This window comes from Hemisphaericaspora subhashii (genome assembly GCF_019202705.1).
Source record: "Hemisphaericaspora subhashii strain CBS 10753 chromosome Unknown scaffold89, whole genome shotgun sequence".
Taxonomy (NCBI): domain Eukaryota; kingdom Fungi; phylum Ascomycota; class Pichiomycetes; order Serinales; family Debaryomycetaceae; genus Hemisphaericaspora; species Hemisphaericaspora subhashii.
In genome coordinates, this window is record NW_026057222.1 from 39306 (window position 1) to 57971 (window position 18666).

The window sequence follows — 18666 nt, forward strand, 5'->3', positions numbered from 1 at the left end:
GGCGACTGGCACTTACTCCTAAGCGGGCATAAATTGACAGATAATCAGCTTATAAAATCCTATTTCAATTCCCGCTCATCTCAAGAATTTTACACACAAGCCTGCAGACGAGAATATTCCAGGAAATGAGGCTCATTCATTATGGTTGTTTAATGTATATTGCCAATTGACTTTGTGATTATCCCGTTAGCGGTGTCGGGCCCTTCGTATTGTTTTTTTCAACAATCCCAACAAATTATCCAGAGTCAAAACTTTTCGCTAACTTTTTTTTACGTATCAAAAAGTAATAAGAACACGTGACATTTCACAATAATTTTTTTTCATGTGAAATTTCTTAATGAGTCAAATAGTTCTATACGATGATCGCGTTAACGATATGCTGCCGCTGCGACATTTTTTTTATCAAAGGAGACGCGACATTATTCCGCTTGATTATTTGATCTTGCGGCGGTATTTTTTAGGGTCGAGAAAGGGTCGCCCACACCGAGAAATGACCAATTTTCAGTTGCTGGAGAACTTGGGTGATGTCAATTGAGAACTTACAATGGGTTTACAGAACTCATCGAATGTCGTTGTTCGTATTACTTCACAATTGTTCGAGAAATCTTAATCATAATGATATAATTTTATCAACTTTGTGTAATATTTGTCAAAAGATTTTCTCGTGGGTTCTTTTGTTCCAACGTTTTTATTTTTCATTTTGTCCAAATTGATTTGTTCCCAAAATTTTTTTTTCAAATTTTTCACCTTTGTCCAGAAAAGTTTAAAAAAAATCCCCTTTTAAACAAAAAGGTATTTAAGTCAATTGAAATTCCCTGAAGTTTAAAAAAAATTTCTGGTTTTCCTTTTTCCTCTTTTTCTTTTCTTTAAGTTTTATAAAACTCCATAACAATCAAACAAAACACAATGGTTCAATCATCCGTTTTAGGTTTCCCACGTATCGGTGGTCAAAGAGAATTAAAGAAAATCACTGAATCTTACTGGCAAGGTAAGGTTACTGTTGAAGACTTATTAGCCAAGGGTAAAGAATTAAGAGCCCACAATTGGCAATTACAAAAGGATGCTGGTGTTGATGTCATTGCATCTAATGATTTCTCTTACTATGATCAAGTTTTAGATCTTTCTTTATTATTCAATGCTATTCCAGAAAGATACACCAAGTTTGATTTAGCCCCAATTGATGTCTTATTCGCTATGGGTAGAGGTTTACAAAGAAAAGCTACTGAATCTACTCCAGCTGTTGATGTTACTGCTTTAGAAATGGTTAAATGGTTCGATTCTAACTACCATTACGTCAGACCAACCTTTTCTCACTCTACTGAATTCAAGTTAAACACTGCTGCCGGTGTTAAGCCAGTTGATGAATTCAATGAAGCTAAGGCTTTAGGTATCCAAACTAGACCAGTTCTTGTTGGTCCAGTTTCTTATCTTTATTTAGGTAAGGCTGATAAGGATTCTCTTGACTTGGAACCAATTTCCTTATTAGAAAAGGTTTTACCAGTTTACAGAGAATTATTAGTTCAATTAAAACAAGCCGGTGCTACTCAAGTTCAAATTGATGAACCAGTCTTAGTTTTAGATTTACCACAAGAAGTTCAAGCTAAATACCAAGCTGCTTACGAACAATTAGTTGGTGATGATGTTCCAGAATTAATCTTGACTACTTATTTCGGTGATGTTAGACCAAACTTAAAGGCTATTGAAAACTTACCAGTTGCTGGTTTCCACTTTGATTTCGTCAGAGTTCCAGAACAATTTGAAGAAGTTTCTGCTATCTTAAAGGGTAACCAAACTTTATCTGTTGGTATTGTTGACGGTAGAAACATTTGGAAGACTGATTTCGCCAAGGCTTCTGCTTTTGTTTCTAAGGCTGTTGAACAATTAGGTGCTGAAAAGGTTGTTGTTGCTACTTCTTCCTCCTTATTACACACTCCAGTTGACTTGGAATCTGAAGCTAAATTAGACCCAGTCATTAAGGATTGGTTCTCCTTTGCTACTCAAAAGTTAGTTGAAGTTGTTACCATTGCTAAGAATGTTTCTGGTGAAGATGTTTCTGAAGCTTTAGCTGCTAACGCTGCTTCTATCAAGGCTAGATCTGAATCTTCTATTACCAACAACCCTAAGGTTCAAGAAAGATTAACCACCATCAATGAATCTTTATCTACCAGAAAGTCTGCTTTCCCAGAAAGATTAGCTGAACAAAAGGCTAAATACAACTTGCCATTATTCCCAACTACCACTATTGGTTCTTTCCCACAAACTAAAGATATTAGAATTAACAGAAACAAGTTTGCTAAAGGTCAAATCACTGCTGAAGAATATGAAACTTTTATCAACAAGGAAATTGAAACTGTTGTTAGATTCCAAGAAGAAATTGGTTTAGATGTCTTAGTTCATGGTGAACCAGAAAGAAACGATATGGTTCAATACTTTGGTGAACAATTAGAAGGTTTCGCGTTCACCACCAACGGTTGGGTTCAATCTTATGGTTCCAGATATGTCAGACCACCTATTATTGTCGGTGATGTTTCCAGGCCAAAGGCTATGACTGTTAAGGAATCTGTCTATGCTCAATCTATTACCAAGTCTCCAATGAAGGGTATGTTAACTGGTCCAGTTACCATTTTACGTTGGTCTTTCCCAAGAGATGATGTTTCTGGTAAGGTTCAAGCTTTACAATTAGGTTTAGCTTTAAGAGATGAAGTTCAAGACTTAGAATCTGCTGGTATTACTGTTATCCAAGTTGATGAACCAGCTATCAGAGAAGGTTTACCATTAAGAGCTGGTAAAGAAAGATCTGACTACTTAAACTGGGCTGCTCAATCTTTCCGTGTTGCTACTTCTGGTGTTGAAAACTCTACTCAAATCCACTCCCATTTCTGTTATTCTGATTTAGATCCAAACCATATCAAGGCTTTAGATGCTGATGTTGTTTCTATTGAATTCTCCAAGAAGGATGATCCAAACTATATTCAAGAATTTGCTGAATATCCAAATCACATTGGTTTAGGTTTATTCGATATCCATTCCCCAAGAATTCCATCCAAGCAAGAATTTGTTTCTAGAATTGAAGAAATCTTAAAGGTTTACCCAGCCAATAAGTTCTGGGTTAACCCTGATTGTGGTTTAAAGACTAGAGGTTGGCCAGAAGTTAAGGAATCCTTAACTAATATGGTTGAAGCTGCTAAGGAATTCCGTGCTAAATACTAAATACTATTGCTGAGACTTTAGTGTTTTGTTTGCATTATTCAATTCTTGTGTTGTTGATGCTGTAGCTGATTACATTTATTCAACATTAATGTAATTTATTTTACTATTTTTACTTTACTTTGGTTGATGACGAAGAAATGAGAGAAAAATACGTTTTTATGTTCATATTATTATTGTTCTTTTTTTGTTTATTTGTTTAATTTTTGTTTTATTATTATTTGGGATTTCAACAAGCCAAATATTTAATATATTAAAAGTAATATTATATATGAAATAAACATATATTTGGTACCTTTTCTTCTGTAGTCTGTAGAGTCTTACTTGTAGAACCTTATGGTTTCCTTGGCAGGAGGATTCTTGCAGCTAACAAAACATGTCGCATTTGTAAATGTGGCAATGTCGTATCGTGGTTTTTTTTTGCCCTCACGTTTCACCCTTTAGTAATTCATAAGTTTACGACTTGTTGATTGTTAATTGTCAAATCATCAACAATTTAAGTGAAAGTAATAAGAAACCACAATGTCCGATAAAGCTGCTGAAGAATCGATTGAAGAATTTGTAGCAATTACAAATTCATCTAGATATTTGGCTGAACAATACTTACAAAGAAATGATAACGACGTGGTTGAAGCAGTGGAGGATTATTATGCCAACAAAGATCCTTCAAGCACTCCTTCTAGTCAAAGAGGGTATGTATACTCATGTTGTAGTTATGAGACTAGTGATTGACTTACTAACACTTCCGAAAGAGGCCAGTTTAGAACCCTTAGAGACTTAAACGCTCCAGAAGGAGATGATTCCGACGACGACAAACCTGGTATGAATTATTTCACTGGGGGTGAAAAATCAGGACTTCAAGTGGAAAATCCAAATAAAGATAAAAAGTCAGGTAATGATTCGCTTATTGATCAAATCTTCCAAAGAGCCAAAGAACAAATGACTCAGCCTGATGATCGCCCAAGTGCTGCATCCGGAGAAAATGAACCAAAACAACCTAAATTTACAGGTAGGGGGTTCAAATTGGGTGATAGTAATGAACCAAGTCAAGAAATACCCGATCTCAGTTCTAGTAGATTCCCTCGTCCGCCTAATAAAGTGACAAGACAGATCACATTTTGGAAACAAGGATTTACTGTAGGTGAAGATGGTCCATTATATAGATATGATGATCCTAGGAATACTAATGTATTACAGGAATTGAATCAAGGAAGAGTGCCAATTTCAATATTAGATGTTGAATTTGGCCAAGATGTCGATGTCTCTGTGTTTAAAAAGACAGATGAAGAATGGACACCACCCAAAAGGAAAGTTGCTGGATACTTCGGGACTGGTCATAGATTAGGATCTCCAGTTCCAGGAGAACCTTTGAATGGAACAGCTACACCAACTGAAATTCCGGCAGAGGTGCCAAAGCCTACAGAACCTGAAGGTGAAGCACTAAGAAATCATGTCTAGTCTAAACGTTTACCATTTTTCCGTCGTGTGTTCAACAATTCTGCCGATTCAGTTATTAAAGTATACGAATTTGTAAGGAATCATGAATTCAATGATGCTAGTAAACCGTTTACCTTGAGTCATGCGTTCCCAGTTAAACCAATTGAAGAAAGTAAACTGCACTGACAACGACCACGTTTTAACTTCTTACGCCACTATCATGTTTCTACGAAGTAGAGTTATTATATATATCTATATTTACAAGAATATACATATAAATATATAACACATATATTCGTAGTAAACCAACCTCTCTTTACGGGTACACAGACAGATCATCTTGCTTTTTGATCAGATAGAGTTTTCGATGCGACCCCAGCCTCATACAAAATATTTTTCTCCCCTGGCGGTCAAATTTTTCGGTCGGCTTGTTCACCAGAACCCCCTAAGCACAGATCTATCAAGCACAACAATAATGATACGATCTCCTCGTCCAGGGATTCGAGTGCTGTTGAGAGGTGCTTATGCTATAGGAAGTGAATTGAGTCCTTATGTTTTTCAGGTAACGTCCAACTTCTTTAGCAATACTCCTGAAGAACATCAGAATGAAACCTTGGAACAACAAATCAAACTGTATTATAGAAAGAGGATATCCTTCCTTAACCCTGAGAAGTTTTACGGGAAGTATGCAAATAGGGAGTATAAAGAACAAGAACGTCCATGGGTCCCACCGATGAATTTTGGGACTATCATAAATCAAAACACAATTCAAGTGCCTGTGAAAGGATCCATAGTGGAGATAGTTGATCCTACCGATTCAAAGATTATATTTGGGGTTGTGATACGGGAGCAACAAGCCAGATTCGATGAAAAGATTAATAAGTTACTTGTTTTAACTTCCGAGAATGAAATTATACAAGTTCCTCCTATATATATAAAGTTTCATTTATATCTGATAATACCCAATAGTTATATTTCATTTCAAGATATTCTTGACAACAGACATGATCCTGATAATCTGGAGAGATCCAGAGCAGTCGAATTATTGCGATTATTTATTGAGGAGGCATGGGAGTTAATGGACAGGCTTAGACCTGATTATTCTCGGTTGTTTCTACAAATTGCCAGGGATAGGATCCAAGCAATATCACTCACAGAAATAATTGAAAAGATTAAATTCAAAGAAGCTGTGGTTATAAAATCAAGCGAACTGTATTTCAATCAAGGTATTCTCCTAACAGCATTACATTGGGGTTTATTGCAAACAACTCACTGGTTGGTGCCGAACTATATGCAAAATAGTCTAACATCAAATATTTATCTTCATGGCCATTCAAATAGTTATATTTCGTTTGACTCAATAAAACACTTGTGTAATCTCTTATCTTCGAGTTATCTATTAAAGTTCAGAACTGTGGAACATGATCTATCATTAAAAGAGATGAATTCCTTCTTGAATGACTTCTATCAACAACAGCTTAAAGCTAAAGGACTGGCTTCTGATATAGAGGTTTATTTTTATGTTCAAGAAGGAAGGAAATATAAGTATTTATTTGATGTCTTGAAATTTGTTTTAATTTATCCCCATCCTTCCATAATGAGACATCTTATTTCTTTAGATGTTTTCAAAAATATAAAAAATCCAAGTGATATATATCAAATACTCCAAGAATTAGGAATTTATGATAATGAGAAAATCACTGATCCATTATTATCGCTGGGTTTATGTGGCAAATATACCCATTTCCTAAGTTGTGCCGACGTTAACGAGCTTGATTCCTCCTCTACAGAAGAAGCTGATTATTTTAAACGAGACCTATTTAAGCAATTAAGAGGAGAACGCAAATATTATAACGATGATATTATAATTGGATTACCATTGGATAATAAACACGAATCTCTGACACAGTTGGGTATATGATAATGAGCACGTTCAAGTGCATTTGTCTGGTAATTATAAGTATAAGGGCTAGGGGTTGCTTTCTATTCACCTAGTACTACTGCAATGGATAAAATTTTCAACAAGCAATATTCCAATATGAGGGCACTTAAGAATTGGTTTAACAACTCCAGTGTGTTTGATTTGTTTGATGATATTAGAGCTCATAGGTTTTATGGCGTATCCAATGAGCCTAGAATAGACGAGTTTGGTAAAAGTCCCGTCAGAAAAAGAATCAGGGCAAATACGGATGGACCGACCATGACATGTATGACCGTATCGTTGGATGTGAGCACATTTGATCGTAATCCATTAGGAAACCTAGAGCTTTTTCATTCCCAGTCAAAACTACTGTAAAGATTACAGTGATAATCTTTATAGCATTATGAATCCTTGGATAAATGCTTAAAGGGAGAATTCGAACCAACTATCTTGAATTTATTGAAAACCACTGGTCGTCCAGTCAAACCCAAACCCACTCTTACGAAATCAGATTCCAATAATATTACTTTAATCCACACTATCTTGTTAGACGTATTTAAAACCAGGAATAATGCAGGATCGCTTACTACCGATCCAGATGAGATGCGGTCTATTGATGATGCATCAGCGTTACACAAGGAAGCCATCGAAGTTGAAACAAATGAAGGGTCACGCAAGAAATTCAAATTAGTCAAGGATTCTCTGGAGTATACTAAAGCGAAATCATTTATTCAAGAATTGCAATATCTAACAAGTTGGTTAGTTAGCGAATATTGTGAATTAAACCGGATTCCCGTATTCACTAGATCTCAAGACATTGATCGATCGAAATTTGAAGAAGATAAAGTGGTAGTACTTTGTCCTAATATTATCCAAAGTGATTATGAAGCAAGTTCATATGCTCAAGTTCTTTTTGCAAAAGATGTTAGAAGACATATGTCACCATTAACTAATCTCATTGCCAAGAACTATCTTGCTCCAGAAAGGATTGAATTGAAACCTTCGAAAGAACTGGAAAATATCCCACTTGGACTCAAGAAGGGTGAGGTCAACGCAATTGAGGTGTTCGACAAAGGGGAAGCAATTATGAATCAACTTCAGTTATTGTCGTTCAAACAGTTTGAATTACAAGAAGTATATATGAATAAAGGTATGTCTCCATTAGTTGTCCATGACGAATATAGCAGATTAAAAGGATTTGGATATAATACGAATGGACCATATTCTGTCGATATCTTGTCTTCTTTATTGAATCATATAAATTATGGAGATGACATAGCTAAATTCATTGGATTTAATATGAAAAGGTTTTGGACTTTAAAATGGTTAGAACAAAGATCACTAGAGCAAGAATTTGGATCTTCGACACTTAAGACTGAATACGAATGTGTAATCACTTTTGTAGGTGATAAAATCAAGAATAATGAAGATTATATTATTTCAAGGGCATATTGCTCTGAATTGGATCTTGAGGTTGATGTTTTGACAGTTGCTGACTCACTTCAACTGGTTGGTAGTAGAGTCTTATGTGATTCACTTATTTACTTAGATCCAATTACTGGAAGTTGTTTGTTAAAGCATGATGTCATTAAGACAATATAGAATATCTACATGTATATAGAATAAACCGGCATAGTTTTATAGAGAAGTATTGATCATTATTTATTTATTGTTGCTGCAAATTCTTGCAAACCACACACAACTGGTAGCTCCCTTCGCTTACCTGTTTCGCGCCAAATAAAAAAATTTTCAGTTTGACTCATTTACAAAACAATGACTGGCAGACATCGCCATATAAAAACCATCAGAAAATGGTAAGTAGATTTCAATCTAAAAGATTTATTGAAGACCGTAACATTTAGACTAACTAGAAATGCAGCAATCGAAAGTCCAGCCATCCATTGCGACTTTGAATAAGATTATTGAATCTAATTCATCAAAACCAGATAAGCCAAACTTATATCCAATTTATAAATATGTTCCTCATAATGATATTAGTACCCATCAAGCGTATTTGAAGTTAGCCAGATTGAATGATCCAAAGAGAGGTCCATCTTTCCTTTTCGAATCTTCTGTTAAAGGTGATACTGTCGACAGATATACTTTTATTGGTATTAATCCAACCAAGATTATCAAGACTGGTGATGATGCCAGCAAATTTAGTAAAGATTTCTGTAATGTAGATCCAATCACGGTATTAGAAAAGGAATTGGATCAATATAGACAAGCTTCATTACCTGGTTTACCTAAGTTCAGTGGAGGTGCTACTGGTTATATTTCATATGATTGTATTAAATATTTCGAACCAAAGACTCGTAGACCATTGGAAGATGTTTTGGGATTACCTGAAGCAGTATTGATGTTATGTGATTTAGTCATTGTTTTTGATCATGTTTTCCAAAGATTTCAAATTATTTATAATATAAAAGTAGATGATGAACAAGATGTTGAAAAGAATTATCAATTGGGTAGTTTTAAAATTGATGAAATTGAAAAGGTATTATTATCTGATGCAAAGCCAGAAGATATCAATCCAGTACAAGGTCCAATTAAGATGAATCAAACCTTCACTTCTAATATTGGACAAGAAGGCTATGAACAACATGTAACAACCTTAAAAGATCATATTTTGAAAGGTGATATTATTCAAGCTGTCCCATCTCAAAGAATTGCTCGTCCTACATCATTACATCCATTCAATATCTATCGTCACTTAAGAACCGTTAACCCATCTCCATATTTATTTTATATTGATTTATTAGATTTTCAAATTATTGGTGCCTCCCCAGAATTATTAGTTCAATCAGATAGTAATGGAAGAGTAGTCACCCATCCAATTGCAGGTACTATTCCAAGGGGAAAGACCAATGAAGAAGATGAAGCTAATTCCGAAATCTTAAGATCAAGTTTAAAGGATAGAGCTGAACATATTATGTTGGTTGATCTTGCTCGTAATGATATCAATAGAGTTTGTCAACCTACTTCGAATAAGGTAGATAAACTTTTAACGATTCAAAGATTTTCTCATGTTATGCATTTAGTTTCTGAAGTTAGTGGTACTTTAAGGGATGATCAAACTAGATTTGATGCATTTAGATCTATATTCCCTGCAGGTACAACTAGTGGTGCACCAAAAGTTAAGGCGATGGAATTAATTGCCGAGTTAGAAAAAGAAAAACGTGGGGTTTATGCCGGTGCGGTCGGTCATTGGGGCTATGATGGAAAGACAATGGATACCTGTATCGCTTTGAGAACTATGGTGTACAAAGACGGAGTGGCATATTTACAAGCAGGTGGTGGGATTGTATTTGATAGTGATGAATATGATGAATACATGGAAACAATGAACAAGATGAGAGCTAATAACAACACTATCGTCGAAGCTGAAAAGATCTGGGCCGATAAAGTAGGGCAAATATAACCAACCCCCTCCCCCTTTGACAGCCGTTGGGACATTTTTTAGTGTAACTACAAACGGGACAATAAACCGGTATCTAAATTGATTCAAAATAAAATGTGTATAGAAATTAATTTATATATCACGTGATTTGAAGTAATAATTTTAAAGAACAATAGAATATTTGATTAATGCGGGGCATTTTAAGTTTACTTCCCCCCCTTGTGCTGTACCAAAAAAAAACTTCCAAGGTTGGACAGAGCAGACAGACAGACACAAAACGAAAAAGAAACTTATTCTTTTTTTTTCTGTGTCTGATTTTTTGGTCGCTGGTTGTGTTCTTTGTAAGTCGCACTACGAATTCTCTCTCACTTACCAATTTGTCGTTCTGTCCGTTCGGTGTGAGTGCGAGTGTGGCTGGCAGTGCACTCACTCGACGTTTTTTCTCTAACTAATTATTGAATGGGGGAGACAACTAAAAAAACAGTCGACGGAAAAACGATGATCATCTTAAATCAAGGGTTTCTTTCTTTTAGTTTACACTTGATAATTTCATTTCACCTACACATAAATAATAATATACAATTTATACAAACACCATAAACCATTAAGTGATAATAGTAACACATATACAGTCAAATGATTATGAGTGCATCTTCTCCTGTAAAACTACCACATGATTCTGGCCTTCATTCGACAACTTCCTCATCGTCGACAACGACAACGGCCGGGACAGTTGGAGTTAGTTCTGGAGAACCGACTAATGCCGAGGTGACTTCTTCTTCAAGTCCAAAGGGTGACAAACAAGGTACAACCAAGAACTATTCACGTACGCCCACTTCATGGGATGCCGAGGATGATATACTATTAATGCATTTAAAAGATAATCAAAAATTGGGTTGGAAAGAAATTGCCAGTCATTTTAATAATAGAACACCTAATGCTTGTCAATTTAGATGGAGAAGATTAAAATCAGGAAATTTGAAAAATCCACCTAAATCAGCTGCAGCTTTAGGTACTCAAATAAATACCAAAGCCATGATGGCTGCTGCTGCTCAAAAGAAAGCCAAAAAGGCTGCCACTACTGCTGTTTCTTCAACTCCTACTCCAGCTACCACCGGTATTCCATCTAGCGCAGCACTTGGAAGACGTCCATCACAAATAAAACAAGAAACAACTCCAAGTGGATTTGCACCTGCATTTTCCCCCATTACTCATGGAACATTCCAAGGGTTTGATAATAATATTTCAAATGCTTTAGCTGGCTTAAATGCATTATCTAATTCTCCATCATATATATCTAGTCCAATGATAAATACCAATCCTTCAACTCCAAGAGGTATAACATCTCCAAGTCTAAATGGAAGTATTAGTGGATTATCACATAAATATGAAGGGAAAACAGAAACCACCAATACTTTGGATCCACAATCTCAATCGGCAGCCACAGCAGCTGCCCAATCTAACAATCTTCCTCCCAATGGACCGTCTGATTCTGGGGGTTATTATACGGAAATCTCAGTTGATCCAACCATGAACCTCCCCCATAATCAAAACCATCCACACACCCCGTCTTCACTCACACCAAGAAATTCAATCTCACAAACAGGTTCTACAACTATCCCAAGTAGTGGAATAGGTATTGCTCCATTAGCACCTTCTGCCCTGATGGCATTCCGTAATAATTCAATTATTCAAACTACAAGAGATGATCGTACTTCCATATCTTCAATCACCAGGGCTTCTGTTTCTTCTCTACCTTCCAAATCAATGAATATCCCTCATCATCAAACTACAAATAATGCTTTGGCACATTTACCGGTATTATTCGGTAGTACGGGGAGTATAAGTGGACCATCAAGGAATCCTAGTTTATCAGGTGCAACGGGGATCCAACAAACCACAGTGTCTAGTTTGAGAAATAGTAGTGTTGTGAGTACGAATCTGGGATATTATTCTCGTTCTGGATCAGTAGTGATACCGCATTCGACAGATAAAAAAGATGGAGGGGATTCTGAACAACAATCACAACAACAGCAACAACAACAGCAACAACAGCCATTGAGAATAGATCGAGAGAAATTGGATGCATCAAATAAGAAAAGAGGGAAAATGAGACGGTCACAGCCGCCTATTAAATCAGGGACTCCAAATCCTCCTCCATTAGATATTCCTTGGTCGATGGAAGAAGATGAGTTATTGATCAATAGAAGAAATAGGGAATTATCATTTGCAGAATTGTCGATTTTATTACCACAAAGAACTGAAGGTGAGATATGGTCGAGAATTGATTATTTGGAGAAATTGAGGAATGGGCATAGATCAGGTCAGTCCAGAGATCCAAGGAGGAAATCTTCACTTGGGTTGGGAGATGTTGATTTCTATGATGACGACGATGATGATGATGACGTTATTGGGGGAATTGGAGTTAGTGATGACGATGACGATGATGATGAAGACAGTGGTGTGTTGCTAGATGTGGATGATTCGATTTCGGGTGCAAGAAAAAGGAAAAGAAGGGCAAGTTCTGCGATTAACCCATTGTCAATGCGAGGATCTATTAGAAAACGCTTGTAATATTATTATCATGTTTTGTTTATTATTTCGATAAAAGGAACGGATTTCTCCGTTCTAGTTACCTGTCTATATAATTAATAATAATGACTTTGTTTTATATTTATATTTATTTGTTCATTTTTATTCGGTACCAAAATTTCAATGTGTGTTTTATATGTATTAATATACTTTAATATAATTTTAAATCTTTGGTGATTTGATCTATGACTTTCTTTGGGGCAGGGCCTAAACCTAAAACGGTAGCACTACCAGCAGCAATCTGAGTTCTACCCGCATCATGGACAATATATGCATTGATCCCCAAACTAATAGCTTGAGCATATAATAAATCCATCTCTTCTTGATTAGGTACTTGCAAAGTAATCTTAGCTTGACCATTTCCATATTCCCATCGACTAACCATATCTGGATTATAAGCTTCTGAATGTGGGTTGGTAATCTTTTTATATAATGCTAACGTAGCATGCAGACATTGAGCTGCCGCTTTTCCTTTCCCCATTTTAAGATCTTGACGTACTATAAGGGTCATTCTTACTTCACCTGGGATTTCATTTAATGCAGTTGAATTGATATCTATTCCATCATCCTCGTCTTCTTCTGAATCTTCAGAATAATATGAATCTTCAGTTGATTCTTCGGATGAAGCCGTGGTGGATGATGAGGATGGTGGTCTGCTGTGGATATGTTTCTTGGATTTTTTGGTACATTGAGAGACACATCCGATGTATGGTCTTAAATAGTAACCTGTCAAGAAGGATACTAATCCTATGGAAACTATTTGTGAGATATTTGGATTGGCCATTTTCTATTGAATCTATCAGTGTGGTGTATTTGATCTAATCTGCCCCGGGATTGAATTTTGTAAATCTAAAGAAAAAGAAAAAAACTTTTTTTCTTTCATTCCCATCTTCAGTTTTGATCCAAATAAAGTATGCTCACTCACTGGGACCAGTGGAATTGGATGGTTTGGCGGTTGATTCAAGCCAATATATTCAATTTTGACTTCTTTTTGGTGGTTGAATCTTTCTTCTTCTTGTTTTTATTGTTATTCTTCTTTTCAACTTTATTTACATAACCTCTCCAATTCTTAACTCTGTTATCACGTTCATCTTCCCATTGATTTTCCATTTTCTTTTTCAATTCTCGTTCTCGTTTAATTCTTTCTTGTAGTTCATGTTTACGAGTTTCTGTTGTTTGATGAACTAATCGTTGTAATTCTTCATGATTAATTTCATCTTGTAAGATTTCTTCAACTTTTGTTCTAATCGTTTGATTCTGAATATCATTAAATGATAATGATTTATCAAGATTTTGTTTATTATAACTTGCTTGATAGATTGCAAGTAATCGATTCTTTTCTTTCCATAATTCATCATCACTTTCATTGGCAGAAAGAATCCTTTCTGCCTTTTTCAATCGATCAAATGCATCAGATGCATTAGGATTATCTGTTTTATCAGGATGAATGAGTAATGATTTCTTTCTATATAATTTTTTAATCATTAAAGGAAGTTCATCAATATTTGCAACACTTAATGGATTTATTTCTAAAATATTGAAATAATCAAATTGACAACATTGAAGAATACGTTCAATTTCTTTATTCTTATTCAATGCTGATTCTTCCAATGCAAGAATTCTATCTAAATCATCACTCATTGTCAGTTTACTCTCTGTCTCTTTGGCAATCAACAGATACAATGGCATAAGAAGAACTTTTTTTTTTTGCAAAATGGTAGAATTTTTCATATTTTTCAATGTCCTTTTCCCTTCCCCCCAAGTTTTCATGAAATGATACGAAGAGCTTTACCCGTTCTTTCCAAACCCAACTTAGTATTCAAAACAAATATGTCAACTTGGAGACCAAGATATTACGACATTGGAGTCAACTTCTCCGATGGAATGTTTCAGGGCCGTTATCATGGGTCTCATGGGGCAAAACATCCTTGTGATATCAATCAAGTTATTGAACGCGCTCATTTATTCAATGTTGATAAGATGCTAATCACTGCTTCTAACATACAAGAAAGTGAGGACCATTTTGCTCTTTGTGAACAATATTCCAATAATTTCGATTCCACTACTGGTGTACATCCTTGTACTGTAGCTCAAGAATTCTATATCAAGGATGATAATGGGAATTATACCGATACCTTAAGAGAAGATGTTGATGAGAAATTGACCAGATTGAAAGAAATTGCAATTAAAGGTTATGAATTGGGACATGTAAAAGCATTTGGTGAAATTGGGTTAGATTATGATCGATTACATTATTCCAATAAACATCAACAATGTGAAATGTTTAAAAGACAACTTGATGTTCATGCAGAATTGAAACATTTACAATTACCTTTATTTTTACATATGAGAGCAGCATGTGATGATTTCATCTCAATTCTAAAACCATATATTGAAAATGGATCCATTATTAAAGGAAATGGAGTCGTTCATTCATTCACGGGAACAGAAGATGAATTAGCCAAAATATTGGATTTAGGATTTTATATTGGAATAAATGGTTGTTCACTTAAAACAGAAGAAAACTTAATTGTAGCATCCAAGATCCCAATTGATCGATTATTAATTGAAACTGATGCACCTTGGTGTGAAATTCGTAAAAGTCATGCCAGTTATAAATATATAACTCCATATCCTAATAAATTTTATCCTGAAATCAAACCAATCCATGAAAATTCACCTCAACCAGAATCAGAAGTAGTAACCGCTTCAAAAAGATCTAAATCGGAAAACAATGGACCTGTGTTTAAGCTTGATGTCAACCTTCCATTCCCATCAATTAAGAAGGAATATTATGGAAAACATAAAGAATTCACTCAAAAACAAAAAGAGAATTCAGCAAGACCAGAATTAGTAGAGACGAGATTTGGTCCATTAGCTCATCCATTATTTAAATCTAGAAATGAACCGGTTTATGTTGGATTTGTGGCAGAAATCCTTTGTGAATTACATGGAATCAAAGATGAAAAAGAAATTGAATCGTTTATTGATTTGATATTTGAAAATTCTTGTAAATTGTTTAAAACTAATTATTAATTAAATTCTAGATAAGTTACAAATTTTTAATACTAGTGTACATATTTTTATAAAGTTACATAGACTATCTAAGTCGTCTTCTAGTCCTTCTGGGAAGTAATGGTTCATCCTCTTCTTCTTCAGAGTGTCTGCTTGTTGATCTAACCACAATTGGTCGTGGGATTTTGAATGTTCCCTTTGGTCTTCCTCTACCTCTCTTAAGACCATTAAGTTGGACCTAACAAAAAGAGAAAAATTCTCCATCAGAAGATGATCTACTACTAGTAGTACGAGCAGGTGGTAGTGGAATATCCGAGAAATCATCGATTTCCGATTCAGACAGCACAGCAAACTCTTCTTCTTCTTCATCATCGTCGTCGATCACTAAGCCATTAGTGACAACTACTTCATCCTCCTCGTCATCATCATCTTCTTCTTCATCGTCGTCCTCTTCGATTTCAAACTCTTCAAAATCAACCTCTTTATCATCCTCAATAGATTCTTCCTCATCTATATCCGCAAACAACTCCTCCATTATTTCAATAGGATTATCATGTGTCTCGCCATTCTCCTTCACCTCTCCAAGTAGAGATGTCTTTGTCTTGCTCTTATTATATGAAATACCAGGATGACATACAATATATTTCTCATAATCAAAATCTCCTTCTTCGTTATTGTTGTTGGTGTTGCTGTTGTTCATTTCACGATAGAGTTCTATTTCTTTATATCCTTCTTCTTCAAATGTATAAGGATTATTGATGTCATCCTTTAAGAAACTTGTGATCAAGGAAATACTATTATGGGGAACTGGTGGAATCATCCCCCCTGGGAGGTGTGCGTGGGGTTGAGGTACTGGTATTGCAGGAGCGGAATTAATGCCTCCACTAGGTCCAAATATCATTGGTTTCCATAATAATTGTGAATAATCTAATTTTGTATAATTTTTTAAATTCCATTTATTTATTTCATAATTTATTTTCTTCATATTTAATACAATTGCAAATTTATTAGTGATTGGGTTTTTGATTAAGCATTCTAATTGTTCTAAACCCACAATGACATCCGACGGTGTCATTCCTGTCAATTTACATAACAGATCGATTGAGGTTGATATATTTGATAAATGACTTTTAGATTCCGAAAATTGATTCTCCTGTGATGATAAATATTTCAAATATAATTCTTTCAATTTCTGAGCAATTGTAATTCTCCAATAATTTCTATAACTCAATAATCCCAAATCACTTAAAGGTTTCTCAGGAGTTCCATATTTAAATTCATGTCGACTTAATAAATAACTAAAATCAATTAATAAATTCCCATATCCCTTCCTTTGATAAATTGGTAATGTTAAAATACAACTAACATTATAATCAGAGTTATTCAATTTCTCTTTTGAAAAATATCCAACAAAATGATATTTTGCAGGATTTATTTCATCAATTTCTGTTAAAACATAAAATATAAATGGTTCAACATCATAATATAAAGTTTTTGAATTTAAAAATAATTTTGCTAATAAACATAAATTTTGACAATAATTAATATTTTTCCTTCCATCAACTTCCCAAATCAGGATCTTTGTCTTTGGATCTCGATAAATTTCAATCCCTGGTGGATGATGATTAGAATAATTACAATTTTTCAATTGATGTCGTTTATAAGATATTGGGGAATTCATGTATTTTAAACAATATTCACAAATGTATAACACCTCTGATTGAGAATATTCCTCGGGATATGGGGCTGTATACCAAGTATCTATTTCGAAATCTCGAAATACTATACGATTAATTTTTGATCGATGAAGATTGACTAGAGATACTGGTCCTGGGGTGGTTTCCTTGATAGAATCGGCATTATCTGTTCGGTTGTTACTTTTGGATCTTCGTAATTCTTTGGCTTCTTCAATATAGTTATTAAACTTATTGCGATCTTCCTTTGTTGGTTCGGTATCGAACTACTATGTTAGTCCTATTAACTCTTAAGGTAACATACCATTAAAGGCAAGAACTATATCTGTATGTGTGCTGTCTACTTCTCTTGTTCCCATTACTGCTGCTGCTGCAGCAATTGGCCGCAGTTTTCTTGATCCTAATTTCTTTTCCAATTGTTGTAGATGCTGTTCATGTTGACGTTGGTACTGTTGCCTTTGATTACTGCTACGAACCTTTTCTGGACTTTGTAGTTCTGCTGTACCATTCCCGGTTGTCCCTCCATTTATGGGAAATTTCCGAGGTCGTCCTCGTCTTTCTCTTTTTCCATAACGTATTGTCACAAACAAATGATTAGGATTAATCCGAACTAACGTCACATTCGTTCGTATTTTCGACTTGGGTTTAACCGTATCACTTCCATTATGTTGATCTAGTGGTTTGTTTTGAGGAGGTGAAGCAATTGTCTTTTCGCGTGTTTTGCGAATCATTCTTTGGAGCAGATAATCATTATGTTGACGTTCTCTATAGCTTCGTTTATCTAGATCAGTAGGGTGGATGTTTGAATAGACGTGATTGTTTGTTATTTCCAACAGCTTTAATAGATGCAGCACCATTTGGTATGATTGTATGATACTGTTTCTGTCGGCGGGTGAGGAGCGGATGGTCGTCCTAGTTTGCTATACAGATTTACGCAGTTTACTGAAGTGTTTTTGTTCGCCCTGTAATGGAGTAGGGGGGATAGTTTAAGATGTATTGTAGGCCGGACCGATGTGTTTTGATGTTAGAAGTCCCAAAAACAATCAGTGTGTAGTAAAATTGAGAGGGATGTGTGCATTACACATTTTTTATTTTTTTTATTTTTTTTGGAAATTTGTTTTGATTTTAAATTTTTCTTTAGTCTCTCGTGCGGCTGCAAATGATGTTCGCACCTATAATATGGATTAGCCCGCGTAACTAGATTAGTTTTAAATAAATATATTAAGCTTAAACTTATGAGATCCTCACAACTATGTTTGATTCTTACTAGTAGTTTATTACTATATAAAACCCTTATTCTATAAAATAAAACAAAATATCTCTATCTCTCTATATTTCAATGCTATTCAGTTTATATAGGGTACAAAAATCTCGATTTTTCATAAGGAACAGTTTATATA

The 18666-nt window shown here is 34.9% G+C and overlaps 10 protein-coding genes across 10 annotated transcripts; 7 read left to right on the forward strand and 3 right to left on the reverse strand. All coding sequences in view use genetic code 12, as the record gives it.

Moving 5' to 3' along the window:
- Positions 1 to 906: 906 nt before the first annotated feature.
- MET6 (5-methyltetrahydropteroyltriglutamate-homocysteine S-methyltransferase) lies at positions 907 to 3210 on the forward strand (the record flags this gene model as incomplete). Its single annotated transcript, XM_049405253.1, has 1 exon — positions 907 to 3210. One exon carries the CDS (start codon positions 907 to 909, stop codon positions 3208 to 3210), a length of 2304 nt encoding a protein of 767 aa, XP_049265125.1.
- A 519-nt stretch (positions 3211 to 3729) lies between these two features.
- On the forward strand, positions 3730 to 4665 carry SHP1 (protein phosphatase regulator; the record flags this gene model as incomplete). The annotated part of the gene is made up of 2 exons (XM_049405255.1): positions 3730 to 3899; positions 3972 to 4665. The coding sequence occupies 2 exons, from the start codon at positions 3730 to 3732 to the stop codon at positions 4663 to 4665; spliced, it is 864 nt and encodes a 287-aa protein (XP_049265126.1).
- Positions 4666 to 5119: 454 nt separating this feature from the next.
- On the forward strand, positions 5120 to 6565 carry J8A68_001588 (uncharacterized protein; the record flags this gene model as incomplete). The annotated part of the gene is made up of 1 exon (XM_049405256.1): positions 5120 to 6565. One exon carries the CDS (start codon positions 5120 to 5122, stop codon positions 6563 to 6565), a length of 1446 nt encoding a protein of 481 aa, XP_049265127.1.
- Positions 6566 to 6682: 117 nt separating this feature from the next.
- Positions 6683 to 8167, forward strand: J8A68_001589 (uncharacterized protein; the record flags this gene model as incomplete). The annotated part of the gene is made up of 2 exons (XM_049405257.1): positions 6683 to 6851; positions 7116 to 8167. 2 exons carry the CDS (start codon positions 6683 to 6685, stop codon positions 8165 to 8167), a joined length of 1221 nt encoding a protein of 406 aa, XP_049265128.1.
- A 271-nt stretch (positions 8168 to 8438) lies between these two features.
- TRP2 (anthranilate synthase) lies at positions 8439 to 9986 on the forward strand (the record flags this gene model as incomplete). Its single annotated transcript, XM_049405258.1, has 1 exon — positions 8439 to 9986. One exon carries the CDS (start codon positions 8439 to 8441, stop codon positions 9984 to 9986), a length of 1548 nt encoding a protein of 515 aa, XP_049265129.1.
- Positions 9987 to 10601: 615 nt separating this feature from the next.
- DOT6 (Dot6p) lies at positions 10602 to 12539 on the forward strand (the record flags this gene model as incomplete). Its single annotated transcript, XM_049405259.1, has 1 exon — positions 10602 to 12539. One exon carries the CDS (start codon positions 10602 to 10604, stop codon positions 12537 to 12539), a length of 1938 nt encoding a protein of 645 aa, XP_049265130.1.
- Positions 12540 to 12708: 169 nt separating this feature from the next.
- Positions 12709 to 13341, reverse strand: J8A68_001592 (aminoacyl-tRNA hydrolase; the record flags this gene model as incomplete). Its single annotated transcript, XM_049405260.1, has 1 exon — positions 12709 to 13341. The coding sequence occupies one exon, from the start codon at positions 13339 to 13341 to the stop codon at positions 12709 to 12711; it is 633 nt and encodes a 210-aa protein (XP_049265131.1).
- A 176-nt stretch (positions 13342 to 13517) lies between these two features.
- On the reverse strand, positions 13518 to 14198 carry J8A68_001593 (uncharacterized protein; the record flags this gene model as incomplete). Its single annotated transcript, XM_049405261.1, has 1 exon — positions 13518 to 14198. One exon carries the CDS (start codon positions 14196 to 14198, stop codon positions 13518 to 13520), a length of 681 nt encoding a protein of 226 aa, XP_049265132.1.
- A 189-nt stretch (positions 14199 to 14387) lies between these two features.
- On the forward strand, positions 14388 to 15593 carry J8A68_001594 (3'-5'-exodeoxyribonuclease; the record flags this gene model as incomplete). The annotated part of the gene is made up of 1 exon (XM_049405262.1): positions 14388 to 15593. The coding sequence occupies one exon, from the start codon at positions 14388 to 14390 to the stop codon at positions 15591 to 15593; it is 1206 nt and encodes a 401-aa protein (XP_049265133.1).
- Positions 15594 to 15810: 217 nt separating this feature from the next.
- Positions 15811 to 18123, reverse strand: SAS3 (Sas3p; the record flags this gene model as incomplete). The annotated part of the gene is made up of 2 exons (XM_049405263.1): positions 15811 to 17507; positions 17571 to 18123. The coding sequence occupies 2 exons, from the start codon at positions 18121 to 18123 to the stop codon at positions 15811 to 15813; spliced, it is 2250 nt and encodes a 749-aa protein (XP_049265134.1).
- Between the last annotated feature and the right edge of the window lie 543 nt (positions 18124 to 18666).